The sequence below is a fragment of the Betta splendens genome, chromosome 11 (genome assembly GCF_900634795.4).
Source record: "Betta splendens chromosome 11, fBetSpl5.4, whole genome shotgun sequence".
Lineage (NCBI taxonomy): Eukaryota > Metazoa > Chordata > Actinopteri > Anabantiformes > Osphronemidae > Betta > Betta splendens.
Window position 1 is genome coordinate 7,203,710 of NC_040891.2, and position 23,641 is coordinate 7,227,350.

At 47.7% G+C, this 23,641-nt stretch overlaps 1 protein-coding gene across 2 annotated transcripts in view; it reads right to left on the reverse strand.

Annotated features, from left to right (window-relative positions):
* The window catches only part of col8a2 (collagen, type VIII, alpha 2), a 30,480-nt gene extending 7,377 nt beyond the window's left edge, over positions 1 to 23,103 (reverse strand). Inside the window, exons 1-2 of one of the 2 annotated variants that reach the window (XM_029167162.3) lie at positions 22,393 to 23,103; positions 5 to 198 (exon numbers count right to left, since the gene is read on the reverse strand). In XM_029167162.3, coding sequence (XP_029022995.1) covers positions 5 to 155 — 151 coding nt within the window. In that variant the 5' untranslated portion in view covers positions 156 to 198; positions 22,393 to 23,103. Of the gene's footprint in view, positions 1 to 4; positions 199 to 21,645; positions 22,238 to 22,392 lie in introns of those variants that run through there. The other variant, XM_055513049.1, reaches the window with a different exon arrangement.
* Positions 23,104 to 23,641: the final 538 nt, after the last annotated feature.

Consider the following 23,641-nt stretch of genomic DNA (forward strand, 5'->3'; position numbering starts at 1 on the left):
TCACCAACGTAATGTCCCTTGCCCTCTCGAAACGGGGGTCCGACGGGTCCTTTCATCATAGGCTGCATGTACTTCATCTGGGGCATAGGGGGGTAGCCTCCAGCCAGAGCACGACCCCCGAGCATCAGTAGCACACAAACAGGAGCCCACAGCATGGTCACCAGTATCCAAGGCTTCAGGCGTCACACACACAAACAACTGGGGGGGACAGAAAACAAGGTGGGGACATTAGTTAGGATGCATTTGATTCCTCTCTGTTTATTGCAGTCAAGTTCACAACATGCAAGAGAAATATTGTCCAGTACATTGAGTAGTTGCATTCACAGGCGAACATTTTGTTTTAGTGAACCTTATTTACGATGCTGAATTAGAAAACATGAAAGCTACAAGGCCTTCTGTTGTGAAATATGCCCTTTAATCAGTTCAAACAACTCATTTTAATAACTGCTGGAACGATTTGGCCTTCTGTACAGTGTATCCTCCATAACTTCAGGGTATGTCGGCACCCGATCCAAGCCAGCGGAGGCTCTGGCCAAGTAAAAACCAGTCAAGAAACCACGTTTCTTGCAATAAAAAACAGTGTGTGCAGTTCTGAACAAAGGATTAAGCTACGCTATGGATCCACTGCTCTGCACCACTAGGAAAGGATACATGTGAATAATCACTATAGAAATATACACAAACTAAACCTTATTCCCCATAATAGCCGCTGTAGGTACAGTATGTGGTTTGCACCTGACCAAGTCAATATTTGGACATGAGGCCTCTTAGACTGTGACAGGCAGATCTGTTTGACTTTAATTTACTTTAGGAAGAAATTACCACATTGCTCCCAGCTAAGTATTTTCACAAGCGTGGTCAGTCGAGAGCTGGAATCCACCAGAGGATTTTTAGGGTTTATGCATCATAAGTGAGCAAATGTTGGTGTCCGGACATGGCTTGAACTGGTGAAATGGTGTATGAAATGGACTGAGTTTGACGTTTTCCTTTTTTAAAATGATCTGACATTTAGTGATTTGAAAATGACATCAAATCACACAGCGCGTTTAATTGGAAGCAGGGAGCGGCAGTCATCTGGGAGTCGACCCCTAATCGCAAGCGTTTCGAAAAAGGTGTGTTTATTGCCGCCATGTGTGCCGAGATCGCGTCTGTGACTGTTTAGCAACCACATAGTTCACCAGTCAAATTTTCGTTTTACAGCCATTTACCAAAGTGCCTCTCTCAGCTTCTGAGCTAGTTCTTTGTTCAATTAGTCGTAAGTGTGTTTGTCTGCGGTATCTGTTTATGCTTGTTTACATTGGTGGGTTTTGTTGGAGTTTCTGCCAGAAAGACATAACAATCGCTTTTTAACACTGAAGCTTAATCTAAGGAGAATAAAATGTAAGCAAATACAAAGCTGTTGGGAGAAGTAAACAGGAGAGACAGCAAGCAGCTCCGGTGGGGCAGTACTGGTTGTTGGCTGACTTGCTGGCTGGCTGACAGGGAGGCTCGTCTGGTATGGGGTCTGTGGTCGTGGGGTAGTTGGAATTTAACAGGCAGCTTTGGACATGCATCATGCATCATGGCTGAGTCTGAACACAGGTCAGACACAAAAGGGAAGTTGATGGACTGCGATCAGTTCATCTGTAGATATGGACAAAATGGTCTCCAAGCTCAGTCTAATCGACCACGACCCACGTAAGAACACATGATTGTGTATATAGAATCTAGGCTTAGTGTGTCCTGAAAACACTCTTCCCCAGTTTCACACAAAGCCGGTCCATTCAAAACAAACCCCAACAAAAACCTTGGATTTGCGAGGAGAGAGGAGCTAATGGCGAGTCAAAGCTTCCCCACGGCCGTTAAACAAAAGCAGCATCCGAAGTGAGCGTGAAAAAAGCCTAGTCTGGCAGACAGAGTGACACTTCATGAAAAACAGATTTCTAGGGAGACGAGGAATGACCACACACACACATACACACACACACAGTATCCACATCCAAAAATAACACAAAGAACGTAACATCACAACCCAAAACTAGCATTAATAAGGAATGTGGAGCGAGTCAAACCCTCAGGTGTAAAACAAGATGACTAACTTTACCACATCATCCTTTTGACCGATGGCCACATTAATGGATTATAAGACAATAAGCCTCTGGTTATGTTATGTAATACAACACTGGTATTTTTCAATTTGTAGTCATTGTGTGTCTCTTTGAAGTCGCCCGGTGGTCTTTGAGTCATTGGTGGGTTTCTCTTAGTTGTCATATGTTTCTCTGCTCTGCATGGCTTTAGAAGCGCTAGTGTCTCTTTGTAGTTGCATAATTGTCCAAACCGTGCCGTAGCATATGCACACTTCATTACATGCACTATACACAATACTTAGCAGACTTCACAACTTCTTTTAATGTATTTGAATGAAATGTCACAGCAGCTTTTGTATGTTGTGCAGCTGTAACAAAATAAAAATGGGAGATGTTTGGGGTTGTATCTGTTTGGCAAATGCTCTATATTTGAATAGTTAGATACAGAACAGGAGTAAAGAAGAATTTATGTAACTTTCCAACTAGAAATGTTAACAGTCACTTCAGATTCAAGTCAAATACAGGCTCTGGACCAGGGGCCTCTCTCGGGCCCTGAGGCGCGTTAGTAATACATTTATTGCAAGTAGACGTCCGTTCTCTCCCACATACAGTGTGTTCACAGATCTGTCTCCAAACCACCTGGTAAACCGAGTCACGAGCGCAAACTAGACTCAAAACTCGCAGTCGTCGCCTTTCTCGAACATGTATTGGATCCTGTTTTAACAGGGCTTCAAGCAGCTCGTCTGCAGAACAGACGCCGAGGCCGAGCTACCAAGCAGACGCTGACATCTGCGTCTGCCCACTGATGAAATCAGCAGCGCTGGAAAGGTGAGACTGAACCAAGAGCCACAGAGAGACTATGACTATGTTTTTGTTAGGTGGAGCAACGGTCACCTGAGCACCGACAGCTTTACATAAACACCAAATGGTTCAAAAACAACCAGCGTTGGTGGTTTCATGGTTTGGACCACAGCTCTCACTGATTCTACTTTTAAACCTGACCACGTAGTTTAGTTAATTCCTCTAGTCCTGACAAACCAGAGCCACAACCATGACCATAACCATCCCCAACCTTAACCACAGACCCCCACTGCTGCTCAACCACAGCCATTTTCCCTTCACCAAACCCCCTTCTTGTAAGTTCAGCAAGAAAATGATGGAAGGTTTTACAGCAGGAACGAGTTCTCAGCACAGGACGAGAAGAAAGACCCACATAAGAATGAATTAAATCAATCCCTGTGTGGTTTATCATCAAACATTGTAGTCTAGACGTATGACTAATAACAGATTTCGCAGATGTGTTGAAAAGACACGCACTTGCAGAAATTAAGCGAAACCTTCGAGTACGTATCACTTCCAGGCAAAACACAGAGACGAGTGTTCGCCTCCGTCTCGGGGGAGAAAGTGAGCAGAGCAATTACACGACATGCTGTGCAGCCACAGACACGCAGCTCTCATTGAGAGCGGGGAGGAGGGGTGGGGGGTGCGTGCGAGGGGGAGAGGAAATTGAGCATGTGGGATTTAATTTGGAGAGTCACCTTATTTAGAGTGAGGTAATCCCTCCTTCACCGTGAACGGCGCTGGGAACCTCACGCCCGGCTGGTGTCAGCTCACTGCGTAATATTTAAGTAGTGGTCGCTGTGTAAATAGGGAAAAAAGCCTATGGCTGTGTATAGAACTCACCACAGAGACACGTCATGTGATGAGTTGAATGCTCCAATGTTCTGTATTGATGTTTCTACTGAATCACTAGTAAACGATCCAGCAGTAAAAGCAGCAACAGTTTACATGACTTCACTGGAAGTAGCGCAAATTGTTATTTTTAACGTCGAGACATGATGTGAACCGTTCACACACAGAGGACTATACATTTTGCTGCATGCAGTCACCTTGTTCCTTTATTTTCCACTCATTACTAAACTGAGCATGTATGCGACGTCTCCAAATGTGTTTAATAATGGGAACGTTTTTTCCAAATCTCAGATGAATGATTGTTGGCAGCATCCGTCGTCTCCTTTATCACAATACCTTGATGGAAATCACTGCAGCCAGGTCCTAAATGTGGAGGAAATTCTTGGCAGGAGATTAGAGACCATCACAACAGCATGCGTGACGTGTATTTATTTATTTATATATCAGATATGCAGGGCTTCATTGTCCTCGCAGCTGGTTAGATACAGTGAGTGGATGCTCATCAGAGAACATCATGGAGCGTCCAGGAGGAAGCCAGTGTGTCAGCGTGACCATTTGTCACCTAGACCTGAAGAAACCGACACCAAGGCCCCATTCGTTTGCTGTTAGACAGCAATAATGTTGATGCATATCTGCACTTTAGACGACAAAGAGCGCACTCCAACTCCACAACCTCTGACTGTTCAAGCACAGACGCATAGACACGCAATTACACCCTCTTATTTATACATCTGTCATGTCTGCGTGCTTTCGGTCTAGCTTGAAGCCTGGGGCATCACCCCGAAGCAGTAAACAAATCAAAACGGAAGATGTTTGGACACAAAAAATGAAAAAGAAAGAAAAAAAGCTGAGGAGAAGAAAAAGAGACCGAAGGTCAGAGCGAGTGTGAAACAAAACTCTGTGAGTCAGAGAGAGGTAAGAAAAGGCAGAGGGAGCAGAGGAGGATAAAGAATAGAGGTGGGAGAGGATGAGACACACACACACACACACACACACACACACACACACACACACACACACACACACACACACACACACACACACACACACACACACAGTATATCCAGTGTGAGCAGCTGATAAAGTGATGGAGAGGAAGGATTTTAAAAGTAGTCTCACAATCTAAACAAATGTTCTCTCTCAGATCTAATATTACTGCCTTTTGTATCATTTTCTCATCGTGAAAAATGGCCGCTAATATAGAGATTGCGTGGGCGGAATATATATATACATGTATATTTATAGCCATACAGGGGATTGTGTGTTAGACAATCAGACAGGAAAGCGGCGAGAACAACCCCGTGATATAATCTCCTGTAAATTAGAATAAACACTCTCTTCTCTTCGCCTCATAGGTCTGGACTGGCAACCTTGGCCCTTTTCTCCCCCTCTTCTTTCCCCTCCTGTTTAAGCTCTGCTCCCTGTGCTGCTCCTCGCTGGTGTGAATACTTTTATTGTGTGCTGCCAAGATCTGACCAAGCAAGGTGGGTTTTCTTTCTCTGGTACGTCCACTGCTCCTGACGTGTGCGCTCGACTTCCTTATTCCTCATTTAATTATTTTAGCAACTTGGAAAAGGAGAAAAAGGAAGTATAGCTGAGGCTGCTAACATTTGCAGTTAACAAAATGTAAGGATGGCCGTCTTCACCGAGTGGCAGCTCTTAAAAGTCACTAACAGACAGCAAACAAACTTTAAAACCAAAAAGAAACAAGCCACTGTTCGAACAGAGGCTAAAAACAGCTCTTTATTTCCTAAGCAAGTGTCGTGATAACATTGGCAGTTCATTCAAAGGCAAAGCTGGTTGAAGGAGTGAGGTTGGGGAGGGAACGTGTCAACTTTTGATTCAGGGATTCTGCAGGTTGAGAAACGTTCCGAGATCCTGAAAAGAGGGGGTTTAAACCTGGAACAATTGCACATCATCAGTTGTTCCACTGCGTTTTTGCCAGCACTGGAGGAGGTCCCAAACAGCAAGTAGCTGAGGCCAACATCCAAGAGGGAAAAGCCCAGAAAAGTCCTCTTGTGCTCTGTTACAGAAGGATCCCACACACGAGCAATTACAGAGGGCGCTGTCAAAGGGAGCGGCTGCTGGTGATGCGGCAGGAGGGAAACCGGTGCGGAAAGACGGGGAGAGGAGCAAGAAAAGGCGGCTTGAAAAGCTTCACACGCACAGATAGGATGGCAGCAGAATGAGAGAAGCGAAACGGGAGCAAGGACACGAGGTAGAGGGGAGATTATAATTTAATAAGGGGCAGGAAATCTTGGTCAAATCCCCCTGAAGGAGCTGAAATGCGTCTGTGCTGGAGGCCACTGAACTGTAGACGGACTGGGCTCCATCTGAACGGGACACAACCAGAGACAGGGAAGGAGCAGCCAGCAATATTTACGGTGGGCACAAACTGAATGAGTCTGTGTTCTGCTATTGTTTTATTATTCTACCTCTTATTTTAAGCAATTTAATTAGATACCTATCTCACAGTGAATTATTATATCAGATTCATTCATACTCTTGGCTCCAGCTATGAGCTCTGGGAAGTGGAGAGTAATAAATCTGCTCCTCTGTGACCTTTTGACCCTGTGAGTTCAACCACCTGATTTCCACTTCTCATTGAGGGTGCAACAGCTGAAACGTTGCCACTGCTACCACAAAAACATACCACTTAAGCATAACCATAGCTTACTGAGCATATGGACCCAAGTGAGTCTGTGGCATCAGTGGATTAAACTTCTTTTACTGTAAGACAGTCATGTCATATGCTTGAAAGACCTACACTGTGAATCAAAGACCTACACTAGGTCTCAGGTCTATTTAAAGCCTGAAGCTGTTATTAAGATGACACAAGCTCTTTCAGCCTTCAATAAAAAAGATTGGGCAAATGCATTGTGGGCTTTTAAGAAGGCAGCGACATGCATCCCAGCTGCTGCGCTGCCATCCCATAGTGTGTCAGCTCCCAGCGTCTCTGCAAGGAAGTCACTCACTCCGCCCTAATATTCACCGGCGTGTTTGAATCCCAGTGAACTGTTCACTGGCTTGATTGATCGCTCAATTAAAACGCCGCTGACTTCAAGTGGGTGTTTTCAGGCTCCAGGCCTAGGCAGCATGAAAGAACCCACAAAAGTACCTCACACACAAGCGAGCATGTTAACCAGACCACCGGCACACAGTGCACGGCCCCTTCTGACTGTGGTTCCCACTGAGAGCCACCCCACCCATCAGGATCAATGCGAGCCTTTATTAGCTGCTGCCTGAGAGCACCGACTGTGTAAGAGGACCCTGCTAGTTCTGGCCTCACACCTCCCAAAACCCACCACTGGGCTGTGTAAACAGGCCTGTGTGTGTGTGTGTGTGTGTGTGTGTGAGCGGGTCGGTCCAAGTTCTGTTTAAGATAATGCGAAGAAAAATCTAATTTAAAAAGGATTTTAAAAGTGGCAGAGAAACATGCACAGGGAAAACAAATACATAAAAGATGCTGGTTCAATCAGGGCAGTTAAACCAGTTAAACCACATTGAGCATGTGATAAATCACATGCTCAATGCTAAATGATAAATGGGGCTTTATGATGGGTGACATCTGGGCAGTCGCGAGTGGAATGAACCGCATGAAAGAAGCTCTTTGGCTGCCGACTTGCGCCCGTGGGGTCAGTTAAGAGCTGTAAGTAAACCGAGCGATCCTTCCTGTCGGAGTGGTGCATTGTGGGCCGCGGCCAGGCTGCATGGAGCCTGTCTACAGAGAGCTGTGAGCCTGCTCCATGTTGCATTCAGTGAAGATACTGTCTCAAGTCAGCGTCTGCAAGTCATCTACAATGTACTGTAACAATATTCATGTACTGGAAGTTCTTTGGATTGAGTGCGTTCATTCATGCAGATGAGTCATAAACTTATCAAATTATGGCTTATATCAATCTCACTGTATAGATTTGCCAAAGGCTCTTTAAGTAATAAATAGTAACAGCTTTTGTATAAACTTTCCTAAATAATTACAGTGTAATATCAGATGAAATACTGTTCTTGAATCAGATTTCGAACTACTAAAAATGATGTAACTTTTCAAAGCGCTAGCAAGCTGTGAATGTTCGGAACCTGTTCCTTTCTGCCGGAGATGTAAATTTCCAAAATGAGCGCATAAATGTCTGACGGTGGACAATATTTTTACAGAACGGCTCTCAAACAGGAGGAAACGGGGTGTTTGCTGAGGTCTACAGTACGTTTGGCAGGAGGCGCTACATATTTGTTGCGCTAGTCACAGTAACAGGAAGTAGAAGCGCCAGCGCGTTCGTTAGGACGTCTGCCGCCTGTTTGCGGTTGCTAGCTCGAACCCGTGTTCCGCTTGTTGCGGCCATTTGCATGTGATCCGGCTCCAGCGGTGTGTTTATTAAATGTCAATGAAGGAAAGCAGGCCGGCGTACGAGCCTGCCAGGACCACCTCATCCCGGTCCAATCGCACTTTGGGCCGAAAAAGAAGTGGCGGAAAAAGACGCCGCCAGACGATGATGGTTACTGTGGATATTAGCAAACACGTGCCTTGAACCTTTGAGGGTTTGTAGTTTGATATAGTGCAGCGAGCCTGCACTATATCAGGTCTCACGCTACCACCGCCACTGTCCTGGCTGCCGCGCTCATCTGTCGCCTCAATTAGCTCAGATCAGCTAAACGTAGCACATAAGCAACAGAATAAATCACGCATTATATTGTATGAGAACTTAATCAGAGAAAGCATGACTTGGAAAAAAAAACACTCCTTGAAAATGTACAACGCAGACAATGGGAGGACGTCCCTTATTCATCATCGTCTCCCCCTCCTGTCCTGTCAACACCCCTCGGCCCTGCCTTTGGGGTGACTCCCTGTTCATTTCCCGTTCGCACGACAGATCTAATCAAGGCTCCCTTTTTAATATTAAAACCAGATCTGCTCATTCCTCCGCGCTTATCTGCAACGGTGAGGTGATCAGAGACGCGCTGGAATGCTCCGGCGAAGATGTGACGGTGAGGATAAAAGCCGGCGTCAGTCAACGTTGTCAGTCTGAGGCGCTTTAGCGGCGCAGAAACCTGGCTGGACGTGACTTTTAGCCGAAAATGTCTGCACGTTATACACGAGGCTGTGTATGAGGCTCAATTTAGAGGAATGGAATGGAATAAATCTCACATCTGCTACCAGTGTAAACACTCACACACACTCAAAAATCAGCATACATTTACGCTTAATGGCCTGTAAAAGCGTTCACTCTGCTCTCCAGAACGCCGGGTTTGAGTGCTGGTCATTAGGGGGAAAATAAAATCCAAAAGGCCATTTAATAACAACAAACATTCAGATGATTGTGCGGCGTTGAATGAGGACCTTTTCCTTGTTCACCTGCCTTTTGGAATTCCTGCACTTCTCCCAAGAGCCAATAAAAGCTCACATTCAACCTCTGCAGGGCCAGACGCCATAACAAGCCTCTCATTATTATTATGCAGCAAATGGCTGGAATTAAGTGGAAGAGAAAATCGCTGAACATGGAGTTTTCTCTCTGCAACCCGGGCTCGTTGCTTCTATAAGATTCTATCAGTTCATTGGCCACGATGTTGCTCAGCTTATGTACAAGGAGCGAGGGAGGTCGGATCACTCCGCACGCATCGACTGCTTCATTAAGAGCTGATTCCCGAGAGCAGATATTGTTTTTATCTCCAACCTGGCAGCTGGAAGAAGGGGACATTCTTTAGAGTCTGGAGTTAGTTTAGATTGATGGCCTCTTGCTTAGATAATCACCAGACCAAAGGAGAGCTGAAGCAGCTTCTTTGTCTCCACTTGGCAGCGGGAGGGAGCGGCAGGATCGGGGGGGGGGGGGCGGAATACGAGTATTAGAGAGGAATAAAACTTACACTACAGACACGAGAATGAGACGCGTCCTACGACGCTGGGCGAACAGTGGAGGTGGATGGCAGCGAAATCCTTAGAAAGAACAAAAGAATCCGAACAGAGACAGACACTTGCCACTTTGTGTTTAAAGGACTGCACAAGTCAGAAGAACTGCCAGAGAAACATCTGGGGAATGCAGCTGTTATGTTGTTTTTACATATTATATCATTTATTACATTACAGAGTAGAGATGCTTGTGACGCTACATGTAGGACATAGAAGTCACTTTAAAAAAAACTTTACTATATTTTGCTCATAACACACAAAGTGTGTGTTTACAAGTAAAAAGATGACAGGCGCCTGGTTCCGATCAGGTGCAGTTCACAAAGTTACCGGCAGTTGTGGGGGGGGGGGGGGGGGGGGGGGGGGGCGCTGTTTCAACAATAATTACGGTAGATACAAAAGAAATAAATCGTTTTTTATACTGACGTTGTTGAGTTAGTCATTCTCACCAATGCTAGTCTTATTATTGCAGCTTTTCAGGCACAAAATCTGTTAAAAGAGTGCATTGATTTCTGTGCGAATAAAAATATCTGTGCAGTATGACGCCTAAAGTGTCTAATATATTTTTATAATAATAATATAGATGAAACAAGAAGCATTAGTTCTTGAAACCATATTCAGCTCGTCCACTAGTTGGAACCTCACCAAGGGTGCAGCTGTGACTCCTGAACCTAAAAACCTGACCCGCCAAAACGAGGAATGACAAGGATGGAGAAGGGATTTGAGGGAAAGTGGGTGTTGAGTGGCTTCTTTCACCAAGTCTGTTTACAAGTTGTCAGTGGCCAAATAAGTGCAATTTGGAGAGAGAAGTGTGGTCGGAAAAACTGGGAGTCACATTAGGCCAAGTATTTGATCGCCCTGCCTGTGCAGACGCACTCGCTCGTTGTGCAAGTGAGATCATACTGTAGATGGGAAACAGTATTATTTCCTCTGAGACACATCCTTGTTAATGATCTGCCAAACTTTACGCACAGCAGACCTCATGGTCTTCTGTGATTTATCTGATCCTGAAAGGGAAGGCAGCAGCGCAGATTCAGTTAACAGTTAGCGCAGGAGATAACATCTGCAGACTGATTAGAGGACGACCTCCACCGGACCAAGCGAGGGCCGGACTGAGCTCCAGCAGCTGACACAGCAGCAAGATGTGGAGAAGAAAGAGAGAGAGAGGGGGGGGGGGGAGAGGGGGGGGGGGAGGGGTGAGAGAGAGGGAGCGAGAGAGAAGGAGAGGAAAGAGAGAGAGGGATGGAAGGGGAGGGAGGAGATTGAAGGGAAGATGTGAAGAGCGGGAGAGAGGAGATAGAGAGATGTAGCAAGAGAGATATGGTGAGAGAAGAGAGGACGGATAGATCTTCGATAAAGAGAGTAGAAGAGATTAGAGGGAGAGCGAGAGAGACGCTAGGAGGACCGAAACGAGAAAACAACGCGGAGGTCGAAGACCGGATGAGAGACGATCCTGTGTGGAGCCAAAACAGAGAGGAGAGGAGACGAGAGAGGACAGAGAGAGAGAAAGAAGAGCATGATGATGACCGGGAGGGAAAGAGTGTTGCAATCGCAGAGACAGACACGAAGACTGAGAAGATCTGCCGGAGAGAGTATAGCAAAGACGCAGCTCTAGGGGCTAGGAAAAGGATGCAGACATCCCCCCCATTCCCCCCTCCCTTTTATCTCTTCCGATTCTCCCCGACTCCTTATACCCTTAACACCTTTTGCTCTTAATTCCCCCGTAGAGGCGCAGGAAGAGAGAAAGGGGAGAGGGAGCGCAGAGCATGCCAGACTGAGAGAGACGAATAGCAGCAGATCCGAGTGAGAATGTGAGAGAGAGGAAGAGAGAGAGAGGTAGAGAGAGAGAGCGGGAGAGGGAACCGAAAGGAGACGATGAGAGGAGAGATGAGGCGAGGCGACGAGCAGCAGATGACCAGAGAGACGAGAGTGAGAGGGCCGAGGACGAGAGAGGAAGAGATGGGAATCCTTCGAGAGGGAGAGGGAGGTCAGTGATGAAGGAGTGAGAGCGAGATGAGAGAGAGAGGGAGGAGAGGTAGAGAGCGAGAAGGAGAGAAGAGAGGAGAGAGAGAGAGAGAGAGGAGAAGAGAGAGAAGAGAGAGAGAGAAAGGAGAGAGAAGAGGAAGCAGAGAGGAGAAAGAAGAGAAAGAGAGAGAGAGAGAGAGAGAGAGAGGGAAATGAGCTCGAGTCCCTAAGATGACACAGAGCAGGCTGCTGCAGGAAACCTCAGCTGCCTCATCCACTGTGGTCTGAGAACATAAAAAGCCCCACACTGTTTGATCTTCACTACAGATCTCAGCCTTGCAGCAAAAAAAGAATCTATATTACTCAATTCTTTCCCCCTCTCTTTTACCTCTCTCCACCTTCACCCATTCCTCCCACGTTACCGTTTCTGCCTTTGATGCTAAAGTGGGATGTAGATTAAAGTGTGGAACGGGGCGGGTTGTGAGGTGAGGGGTCCACAGCATGAGCCCTCTGTCTGCCCACCGCTCGCTTGGCTTTAGCTTGTTTTAGAGATGGTTGTTCGACAGCTCTGTGTCCATGTACGTAATGCAGGGAGGATTTAAAAGTGTGTGTCTGAGTTGATGTTTACATGCATAATGGTTCCAGAATTCGCCATTAGTTTATCATAAGCACGCTGACAAGGACTAATTACTGCCAAATACTAAGCACAAGTAAAGGTTTCATGTTTTATAAGGACACTAACCAAAGATTTACAATTACATTGTGATGTAATAATGATGTCAGCGACGATGGACGACCAAAGAAAAAGTACATGCTCGCAAACTCGATCTATTAACTGCTGCTCACTGATTTCAACCACTGGCTTCAAAGACGGTCGAGGGTTTGCATCGCAGCAAAGCCTCAGCCCATTCTCTAAATCTACCCGGCCCATTTCCATACCACATTCTGGCTGCGCCCGCTTCTGACCTCACGGAACCTTTTTACAACAAAACAGCGAACTGCGATCTGTAGTTTGACTTTAACTGTAATGTTCAGTAGAGCACATTTGACCTTTTTCACGTCGCAGGGTTTGATTAAATAAACACAAGGAACACACATAATGTCAGAAATGATGGATTAAGTCTATTTTGGTTTAAGTTAAAACTGCACGAGCGTGGCTACATATGGAGTTCTCTTCCGAGACATGAACCGCAATGCGTCTGCAAGAAACAGGGAGAGAGCAGGCGATGGGGTTCAAGCTGGAGACTCTGCTAGAGCAATTATCTTGTTCCTCAAACCTGCTGTTTAATGGAAATGCTAAACCCAGCCAAACTACACGCTTGTCCTCAGGTATGAACCCCACAAATGATCCCGCTCTCATTCTCCAACAAATGTTTTCATAGGGAATCTGACTTCAGCGGCCGCCATTACATCCACAGGTGTGGATAGCGTGTTCCATCAAATCCCCACTGAGATTCTACTTCTAGCCTGTCTTTGAATCCCTTATCTGCATAATGTTTTCTCTAATACCTCATTTTAAATGTGAGAAAAATACTGAATAGATGTGAATGAAGCTCAGCAAAGATTGGAGCCATCCAGAGCCAGAGGGATAAGTTGCCTGTGACCCAGAAATGACTGAATCCCACGTATGTAAATTGCCCACAAAACATCAGTCTCCTTTCAAATCACTCATCCACTGGTGAAAAAGCAGGAGCCCAGACCCCGCCTGACGCGGCTCTTTAGCGCGACTCTGTGTGGTTTGGAAGCCGGGGTGTTTGCTTAGGTTTAGAGAGGCAGGAGTAAAAACCCCAGCTCACTTTAATGTGCGCTTCCTCCATCGAGACCAAACTAGACGCAAACAGAAGACGAAGAGCGGCTCAAAGGTGTATATGACATGTGCACTGGAGGTGTGGGGGCCGTTCAAATTCAAAAAGCGAAAAAATTGATGATGACGTGTGAAGACGCAGATGAAAGAACATCTGGATTAAAACTATCATCCAGCGTCCTCGTGCCGTACGAGAGCGCTGTGTTCAGACGACTCAGCTGAGAGCAGTGCAAATAGACATAATGCTGGAATAACAGTCGGCGGAATGCGACGCCGCATATGCAGTTGTTAGCCTTGGATGGAGATTTGAGGTTTGCGAGGCAGACAGATAACCATAACCACCCCCCACCCCCCCCATCCACCTCCACCACCACCTCCGCTTTCCTGTTACATGTTGATCTGGTCTGTCACATTTTCAGTCTGGCTTCTTTTTTTTCCCGGTGAGCGAGTAAATCAAACGAGAGGAGGCACTGAGGTGCAGCGGCGGGTCAAACATAGAATGAAATGTTTTCTGGCAACGCGCGACCAACCAGGAGTCAGTGTTCTTCACGGAACGACCCCGGTGGGAAATATCACACATTCAACCCAGGGAAGAACGGAGCTGATTACAGATAAGGCCCAAGTCTTCCTGCTATGACTGAACCATTTCCCAGACTGGAGAACGTGCCTCCCTCTCCTAGAGAAAAGCAGGAAGGGACAATGACATGAAAAAGATTCAAAGTGCAGACTTAAAAACAAACACTGTCTGAGCGACTTCGCCGGCATTTTCCTTCCACTGCCCCTCGCCCGTGGCCTGCCTTCGCCATAACTCTCCCTCCCTCGCTCCCCCTTGGACAGCGCATTATAACGGCTGCGGCTTTTATTGGAATGACTTAAATGGCCCCTAAAATGCCGCTTGAATGATGGGCGCTGCTGTCTTTGCCGCGAGTGTGTGCATGTGTGTGTTCATGCACGAGTGTGCGCCGGCTCCAGACCCCGTTTCCATCGGCGATGCCAGATTCCTTTCACCCGCACATCCAACCCGCCCCTCGGACCTCTACCTCCACCCTCCAGCGCTTGATGTTCACCACATCTCCCACAGTGGTCACACTCATTCTTGCTTGTGTTAGTTGGTTTTTTTCCCTACCCTTGTGTGTGTTGCTGTTTCTTTATCCACACAAAAAAATGCACAAAACAATTGCCCTCTCACGCTCATCGGGTAATGGCTGTAATTTGCTTATCGCACAAACGCACATGTGTAAATAAATTTAGTCTAGACTGATACAGAGAAGAATTCCATCTGGGTTGGAAACCGAGTATTAAACCACCGAAGCATCACAAGTTAAGAGGACAAAGCAGTCGGAGTTTTAATCTGCAGAGTCGATGATTTTCTTGGCCAACAAACAACCTGAGCCGCCGCTTTGCCTGCATATCTGAGCATCTCACACGGATCAGACAGAGACTGAGACGTCCCCCGTGCTGCAGGAAAACAATTACAGACAGACTCCAGACGTCTTCTGGGGAGTGAGTGATGGAGCATGGATGGAGAATGTGAAGAGAGGCCATAGGACGAAGTGCATCTGAGGATGAGGCATCACAGAGGGTGGAGGAGGCCCAAGCTCTGTGCATGGGAACATGCTGCATGAACCTGACAATACGCGTGGGCAGCAGTTAGCAAGGCGCCAAAACGGCTAAAAGGACACACGAGAAGACAGAATTTAAAGCTGCCAGATGGAAGCGAGTCCACACACGGGCCCAGACTGTGAATATGCTGTTGTGTCTGGCGGGCCTGAGAAATATTTGGACAATTTTGGACCCTGGCAGCTCGGTTTTCTTTTCCCTCCCTGCTCTCCGAACAATCGCATAGAGGCTAGCGTAATGGGACGAAAAGGCGGGAGGAGGGTCACATGGGCTAGATTAGCGGATTAACTTTAGCAAAGTTTGCTATGCTTCGCTGACCAGGAAGGAAAGCAGTGACCAACCCCCCGATGCACCGTGTGAGCTTTGGGCTCCGTGTACGAGGTGTGCGTGAGTGTAACGCTTGACCCGGTGTTTTAACCTGAAACGCCCCCTTTAATACTGCTAGCTAATGGTTACTGATGGTTTACTCACCAAGTGTCTCCATCCAGATGTTTTATTTTGACAGGTACACTAGGATAATCATGAGAAGAGAGAGCTGTGATTAGCGTCTGACTTCAGGCCGTGAGTATTTCCTGGAGTCAGGTCACACCAGTATAAACTTAAATATTACCAAACACCCGCCTCGTCACAAAGACTAGACGCTTCCCTAAATGTTTGCGTTGGACGCCAAAGTCAGCGGCCGTGAATCCAGGATTCCTGCAAAGAAAAGTCTCCCCAAATCTAGCCGGTTTTAACGGCGCTATGGGGAATAATTTGCCTCCAACAGCTGCAGTGTTTTCTGACTAAGGTCAGTGACACGACGTAACGGAACGAAATAACAAAATCAGCACCGCCTGAGTTGGACGTCGCTCTCGTTTTGGAGCATTTCCTTTCCAGAAGCGGTATCTGTCTTGGGGGTGGGTCCCTTCCTGCTGCTGAGCATTTCTAATCAGTAGGACATTAAAGCATAGAGGCCAGTAAGTCTTGTTAACATAAACATTGCACTAATATATAGTGAGTCTAAGCACCGCCCCTCGTGCTGAAGAATCTGTATTTCTCATCGTCTGCATGTGGAGGCCTGATGTGTTTCCCTACTCTGGTACACCTGGTTTACCTCAGCTGCTCTTCCTCAGCATTCCTCAGCAAGACAACATCTGATCCACTCCCACAGAGGGATCATGCGTACTGATACTCGTGTGTACATCTCCTAATGCCTCTCACAGTTACTGTACATGTGGCTCCCCTCTTATCTTTTCGCATGCAGTCGTTCGCACTGAAACGCCAGCGTGAACGAGCCTAAACTCTCCCGTCTCTTCGCTCGCTCTGCTCCCAAAACATGAGGTTCGAATCATCCGGCTGTCATTCGTTGGGGACACGGCATTCTGGGCACGTCTCCGTACTATAACGATCTGGCGGATATGTCTGCATCCTCATCTTTTCCTCTGTCTCCTTGTCGTGCCTCCCACTTCCTTCCAGACTACGAGGGAAACAGAACATGCTTCCCTCTGATGGCAGCAGAATAAAATAGGACACTACAGAATATCAAGGCAGCTCTGTTTGAATCAAAATAGTAACTTTTCAATCTTCTGAGCATAACGACATAGAGAGTTCTCCCAATGGGGTAAACAAATACTGTAGTGAAGGAGGTTGTGGCGAATAGAGGTGAACTGATTCATAGAAGAATGATGTGTATGTTCATTTTCTCCACCTTCAAACTTTATCTTGTACCATCACCCCAATAACTACCTTTTCCACTGTCTCCTGTCTCCTTCTCTTTTCCAAACGGATCCATCGCCATCGGTCGGCCTGATATTTCCCATATCCCTTTCACACTTTGACCGCGTGTCAGGAACTTGGGTTTGTGTAGTTTCTGCCCCGCTTTGGGAGTCGTCCAGCTCAGGCTCCATTCGACTGCTCGCCGGTTCTGCTTTGTGGAGCGAACCGGGGCCCGCTGTTCGGAAATGACCACTTCTCTGGTTCAAATTAGTAATGAGGCAACACAACAGGTCTCTTTTTTTCTGGCAGATTAAAGAGGAAAACGCAGGAAAGGTTGAGAGACAGAGTAGCCATCTGTAAACCACATGAATGTAAGCGTCGATAAATTCAAAGCCCTTCCTAATTAGGCGCTGTGTTGGTAGGCCAGGGGACATCCTCCCAGAAGTGCTTGAGCTATTGGAGCGTTCACTGTCGGCAGTCGCATGGTTAATGTCAGGTAGAAGTTTTCAATTTGTCAGCTTACTCTGCAATTTATCATCTTTGAAACATCAAAGCTTCAACCTGGGCTCTTTAAATCTGTGACCCTCGCGTCTGCGAGGCCTTATGTAAGTCCAGCTGCATTCTTACAGCTGAGAGCAGTTTCCAAATGTCTGTGATATCTAGTCATGTACATAGAAAAAAAACGGTTAAATATGGTGGAGCCTCGATAAGTTGGTGCCTAGCAGTAGCCTTAAACATCTCAAGAAATGGCTCGAAACCTTCCTTTTGGACCAGTCAAATCCCAGAGCCCGTGTTTAGGAAAGACTTAAAATCATGACTGTTTATGTTTAATCAGCTTAGAAATATTATGTTTGTTTCCATTTGTGACTTGGGCAAAGCTCAACTTACATTTCATGACCCATTTATGCAGAAAACTGGAAAATTGGTTTTATTTCACATACTTCTTCTTGTCACTGTACGGGTTATGGCTGTTTAATAGTTTTATGATGATAACAGATACGCTGGATGATCATTAGCTTCTACTGAAGTGCTTAAATGTGAGATGCAGATGCACGTAGCAGAGTTGATCCGACGTGTTACAGATTGTTTTTCTAAGGCTTTAGCTTGCAGCATCTCCAGTGTTCTTCATTAAGCTGTACTCCACCTGCATTTCACCTAAAATGTTTCTGTAGGCAGCACCAGCCCTTCCTGTTCTGTGAGCATGAAACTAAACAATCCTCCAACAACAGCTTCCTTAAGCTGCCTTACAGAGGCATTACTCACATTCTAGGGATAAACACAGACAATAGGGCCATGCACACACACACACACACACGCACACACACACACACACACACACACACACACACACACACACACACACACACACACACACACACACACACACACACACACACACACACACACGGCACTGCAGAAGGCAGCAACGCTCGCAAACAAAACTGGAAGGAGCACAGAGTCGCCTGTGAGTTTCACTGCTTTGCTGCTGATTACAGGAAATGATTAGCACAAAAGCCTTGAAGGGCTGGTTGTGTTGTACGCTAATGCCTGTGAGGGTTGCATTATGAAATGCACGTTGCTCAATGGGCTCAGTGCCTACACAGATTGAATTAGCTTTGAATGTACAGTCTGTGGGAACTGACTAACAATCATAGGAAAATGTGGCTCGTGAGAATTGTAATTTTTTAAATGTATTTACATTTTAAAAAAACCCAGGGTGGTGTATTGAGGGTTAAATCCTCTTTAATCCATTTTATTGAGCCACATTAAACTTCAGGTGTTTATTTGGGCATAAAGTGACGAGCAGGGGAATACTGCCGCTCACCAGGTAATAAAAGACATCGGGTTGATTTCTGTGTGGAGGCATCAGCTACCAGCACGCAAATCCAAACTGTGGTTCATTTAATGTGTTACATTCAGTAAAGATCAGCTTAAAAACAGCGTATCTGCTCTTTGCCTGTTGTAGATCTAGTTCAGGAATTGCCAGACTATTCCTTTAACAGCTGCAACTTTAACCATGAAGTAATTGGTGGAACAAACTTGTTGATAAATGGTAGATATGAGATTTCTGTCTGCTACTGAAGGTCGGGAAAACCTCCAGCGTGTGATCACACGATGCATGTGTCACGTAGAAAGCATTCACTTCCTACTCCAACATCTCTGGCTCTGTGAAATAAAATGCTCTTTATTATCCGGCTCCACAGGGACCATAACACCACAATAACCCCTTTCTCTTTTCTCGTTTTACAAACACCTACGCACACGTCTAAATCAAGCTCAGACTGAACAATAACAAAGTCTGGAGCTTGTCAAGTGGTCTCCAAAGAGTGGTTTCCAAGCCCCTACTCTGTGTGGACCCATCAGGGAGATATATCCATCCTGCATCCAGAATTAAAGTTAAATAATCATAGCAAACATGCTGTAGGACGTATGGCTGAGTAAGATAAAAAGAGGGATGATGTGTTAAGACTTGCCCAAAGTCCTGATAAATGATACTGAGAATGAAAGGCGGTCAAGTCAAAAAAGCAAAAGGTTCATGTACCATATAAACATCCCCACATTCACTGTGCAGTCATGCCTTTAGTGCCACTTTTAGTTTTTTGATGTTGGATAGGTCACACACGTCCTCAGGAGACGGGGAAAACTCCGCCTCAGCAGAAGAACGCAACATGTCAGAGTCCATTAAGTGGGAACAGCGTCGGTGCCCTTGTTTGCGTTTGTCCTCACTGGAGGCCTTTCTTCTGCAAGCACAAGCTGCTGCGACACACCACTGGAAAAATATGGCTCCGACTCCAGAGAGCATTGCTCAATGCTTGTTGTGTCCCTGTTCAGGCCTCGCTGAGTAAAAGCAATGTCTGGCATCGGCGCTGCTTTTACCACAGGGGCTCTGGGTTGAGCCCAGTGAGGAGAACTTGGAGTCTAGACCAGTAAAAGTGATGGAATGGACCGAAGGAAGGAGCAGGAGCAATAAAGGGGAATTGGTGCAGGCTCCTCCTGCTTCTGTCTCACACACGTGTCTGTGATAAGTTCCCTCTGATAGACGGAGAGGGCGTGTTGTCAAAGCGCCGTCCAACACTGAGCCACTGCTGACAGAGTCAATGGGAGGAGGAGGAAAAATAACAGGAGGCGTCTGCCAAGGCTTCCCACCGCCCGCTCCCCCCCGTCTCTGTCCCCCCGCTGCTGCCAGCCAACAAGAAAAACTCCCCTCGGCCGAGAAACACTTATGGGGGAATGAAAGTGCAAGTGGGAGACAAAGATAAACACAGGAAGAACAATGAGCGAAGCTACCGAAATTTCAATTCGCTTTAATCTTTTATATTTTTAGGAGCATGGAAAGCCTTGAAAGTTCTTATTTTTTTTGTTTTCCTCCTCTTTCTGTCCTGCAGCCAAAGCCACGTCCTTCACTACAAGGGCCTGATTAACAGCGTGCTGCTCCATCTCTGGAGGGCCGTACGTCTGTGCAGATTCACTGTCTGCCATAGAGCTGAGCGGCTCCCACATAGATCAGCTGCACCTCGAGGCCAGGACGGCTACCGGTGATGTGCAAATAGGCTCCGACAGGATCCACACGAGGTAAAAAGGAAGTAATAGGGGATTGGATGCAAATCTCTGCGCATCTGTGCAGGAAAATAGTTTTTTAGCTACAAACAAATCTGCCCGATTGAGTTTCTGTCTCTGATGCCATCATTGAGAATATCAGCAGCAGCGCTGGAGAGTGTGTGTGTGGCTGTAATTACAGACACGGTGCTTCCGGCTGCAAAGAGCACTTAAAGAAAACACGTCCTTTGTTGGAGACGCTCTTGAAGGAGCGCCCCTGTTTTCACTTCATTTCCTCCGTCTGGTGAGGAAAATGTGTGCGAGTGCCATTTCGCTGCATGTGTGCGCCTCCGTACAGCCCATACAGTATAGCACATAGAATAATCATCAACAGCGACAAGCCGGAAACTCCATTGCGCCTCATGCCTCTTGAAAATGTTGTGGAAAGCGTGAAACTCCAAGTCTGGGATCAGATGGTTACTCTGAATGAGGATTACATTCATCAGGTGCCTCAAAAGCCATAATTGCTCACAAAAACAAGTACATGTAATCTGTGCCATGTGTTTATGTCTGCGTGCACTAAATGTCCAGGCGCTCTGCTCCCTTGTGGCCACTGGAGGTAATGCTGCTGCAGGAGTGAGAGACCTGCTGTAAACGCAGATGATGTGACAACCAGAAGCACAGTGTGGTGAGAAAACAACACGTGTAAGCATGAACTTTGCAATATATGCTTTCTTTTCATAAAATCTCTGCTCTTCTGCTCCAATGTGGACAAAAGAGATTCTCTACAAAAATCTAGCAACAGCAACAGGTTCTGATCCATAAATGAACTACAGCCATGCATGAGGAGCCCAGAACTGTATGAGCTGGAGGTTTAGCAAACCGGCTCTGTGTGTGTGTGTGTGTGCGTGCGTGCGTGCGTGCGTGCGTATGTGTGTGTGTGTGTGTGTTGAACCCATGTGGATGTTTGCATTGCACGGCCGTGCTCTCAGCGTGACTACTGTTTGTGTACGGTTGGTCCAAAGCCTCAGCTGGTCGGAGGCTGGAGGCTGCGGACAGCGGTTAAATAACACGCGGCGCATTGAAACGTGCACTCGAGCCACTCTCCACCACCACTAACCAAACTGTGCTCCCAAACAGAGTGAGGAGCATGTGCTCTGGGGTTGCCGTGGTTACGGACCAAACGCTGCCATCGCTGTGTGGCCATCGGCTCCCCTCCTCATCTATACGTCCTCGAATAGAAACAGAGAGGTGACAAGGAGCCGACTGGATCTTTATGAGCAAGTCCTACTTTAAACAGCAGCAGCAGCCCTGCCGCTGCCAGGGGGCTGAGAGTTCACGCGTCGCTGTGCATCCGCTCAGCCACTCACCTCGAGGGTTGTGTAACGCAGTCGGATTCCCACACGGACTCGGCCGCGCGCATGAGGAGCCGCACGTGCGCCAGCGCTGAGACACACGCGGCTACACATTCGCGGAGCGCGCCAGTGAAATACAGGGATGCTGCCAAACGTTCGGCGCTCGTGGAACTCCAGCCCGCTGACTTTTCCAGACTTTCCCCGCGTCTCCCTGCATCGCGGCCTCCTCAATGGCGCTCACACGTCTGAAAAAGTGACACGTGCTCTTCGCATTCCTTCGGCCTCAGCCGCGTCCCTTCCCTCTGCCTCGTACTGCCCTGTGGGCCACCGGAGGACCCGCGATGGAGGGATGTCGTTACAGTGGAATGCGGCGTCGCGCGCCAGAGGCGCCACAGTGGACGGACAGAGCGAAGCAACGGAGGCAAGGAAGGAGAAGACGGAAAATGAGCGGCGACGCATGCCCGTACCACGCTTCCCTGAAGCAACTAGAGACCTGAAACCTGCAGCAGATCAATAACAATAGTTCCTCAACTGGAGGCATGTGAACAAGGTTCCTTTATAAGCTGCTGGCGGCTAGTCTGTGCACTAGCTCAGGAACGAAGAGAATTAAGCAGGTCCCATGATTGAGATATTGCACCGTCTGGTTTATATTCGTACTTTTTTCCCCACCTTCTGTTTCTTTTGGCCACGCTCGCTGCAGCCAGAAGCGAGATGCTAAGACGCCCGGGAAAAGGTGAGGCGGGCGGGCGGCGTGGGGCTTACCTCGGTCTCCTCGCAGCGTGGACGGGCGGGGGGGGTGGGGGGGGGGGGGGGGGGGGGGGGCGGGGGTGCGCTTCAGGTGCGAGCTTCAGGTGCGTCTCTCTCTCTCTTCTGCCTCCCTCCGTGCTTCAGCCACGCTTGTCTCCCATGAGATGCAGCGGCATCGGGGTGTTCGGCGAGCACGCGGCGAAACAACGGCGTGGAGTCGTCCCCCTGAGCTGGTCCCGTGCAGGATGCGGTCGAGTCCAGCCGCTCACAGCCGGAGACTTTCAACTGCAGGTGAAGGAGGTCTGCCTTTTATGCGTCTGCCTCGGCGAAAGAATGGAAAAGTCCATCCAGGTGGCGAGATGGATGGAAGTCCTCTCGGTGCCGTCCTGAAGCAGTCCAGACGCAGGTCTGAGGAGCACCTTCCCGATCCGTGCGTTCTCCCTCTCCAGGGTGGAAAGTAGGAGGGAAGGACGGAGGGGGAGAGAGAGAGTAACAGAGGAGTGAGACTCAGTCAGTCAGGCAGGCAGCAGTGTGTACAGAGCTAAAGGCTGTGGGTCCAAGCAGCCTGCGCTCCCACTCACAGGACTTATAACCAGGGGCCGTGCGCCTCAATCTCCCCGGCGTACGCGGCGGTCCCTCTCTCACTGGCTTATTTTGGGAAAGACAGACGGGATTGTTCACTGGGTTAAACCCCTTCACACAAAAAGCAAGTGTCTGTGAGGAAGGAGGGGAGCGAGCAGGATGGGGTGGGGCGGCGAGAGGGGTGGAGTGGGACGAGGAGGTCGGAATGAAACCACCAGAAACTCAGAAGGGGATTCTGAGACGCCCCCCCCCCCCCCCCCCCGCACCCGTCTGCTCACCGCAGTCATGGGAATCACACAGAATCAAGTCATCACAATCAAACCCAGAGTTTCCTTCCCAACAAAAAAAACGCCTCGCTGACTTTTTTGCGACAACCATTAGCATGCATATTGCCAGACGTTGGTCTGCTGCAGTAATAAAATCAGGACATGCCAAGCGACAGCTGGTGGATTTTTAGCTTGAACGTGTTTGGGCCAGTCGATCGGCGCAGGCCGACCCCGTGCTGCTCGCGGGCCTTGAAGAGCGAGCTGTTCCGTGCCTGAGACTGGATAAGCCAGAGGAAAGCTGGCCTAGCCTTTCACTGGGAGACCCACCGGGATGACGCCGTTGGCTGAGGAGGGGATCAGCCTGTGCATCCAGGTGGAGGAGAGAGAGAGCAATGCTAATCGCCACTTAGCGCCGA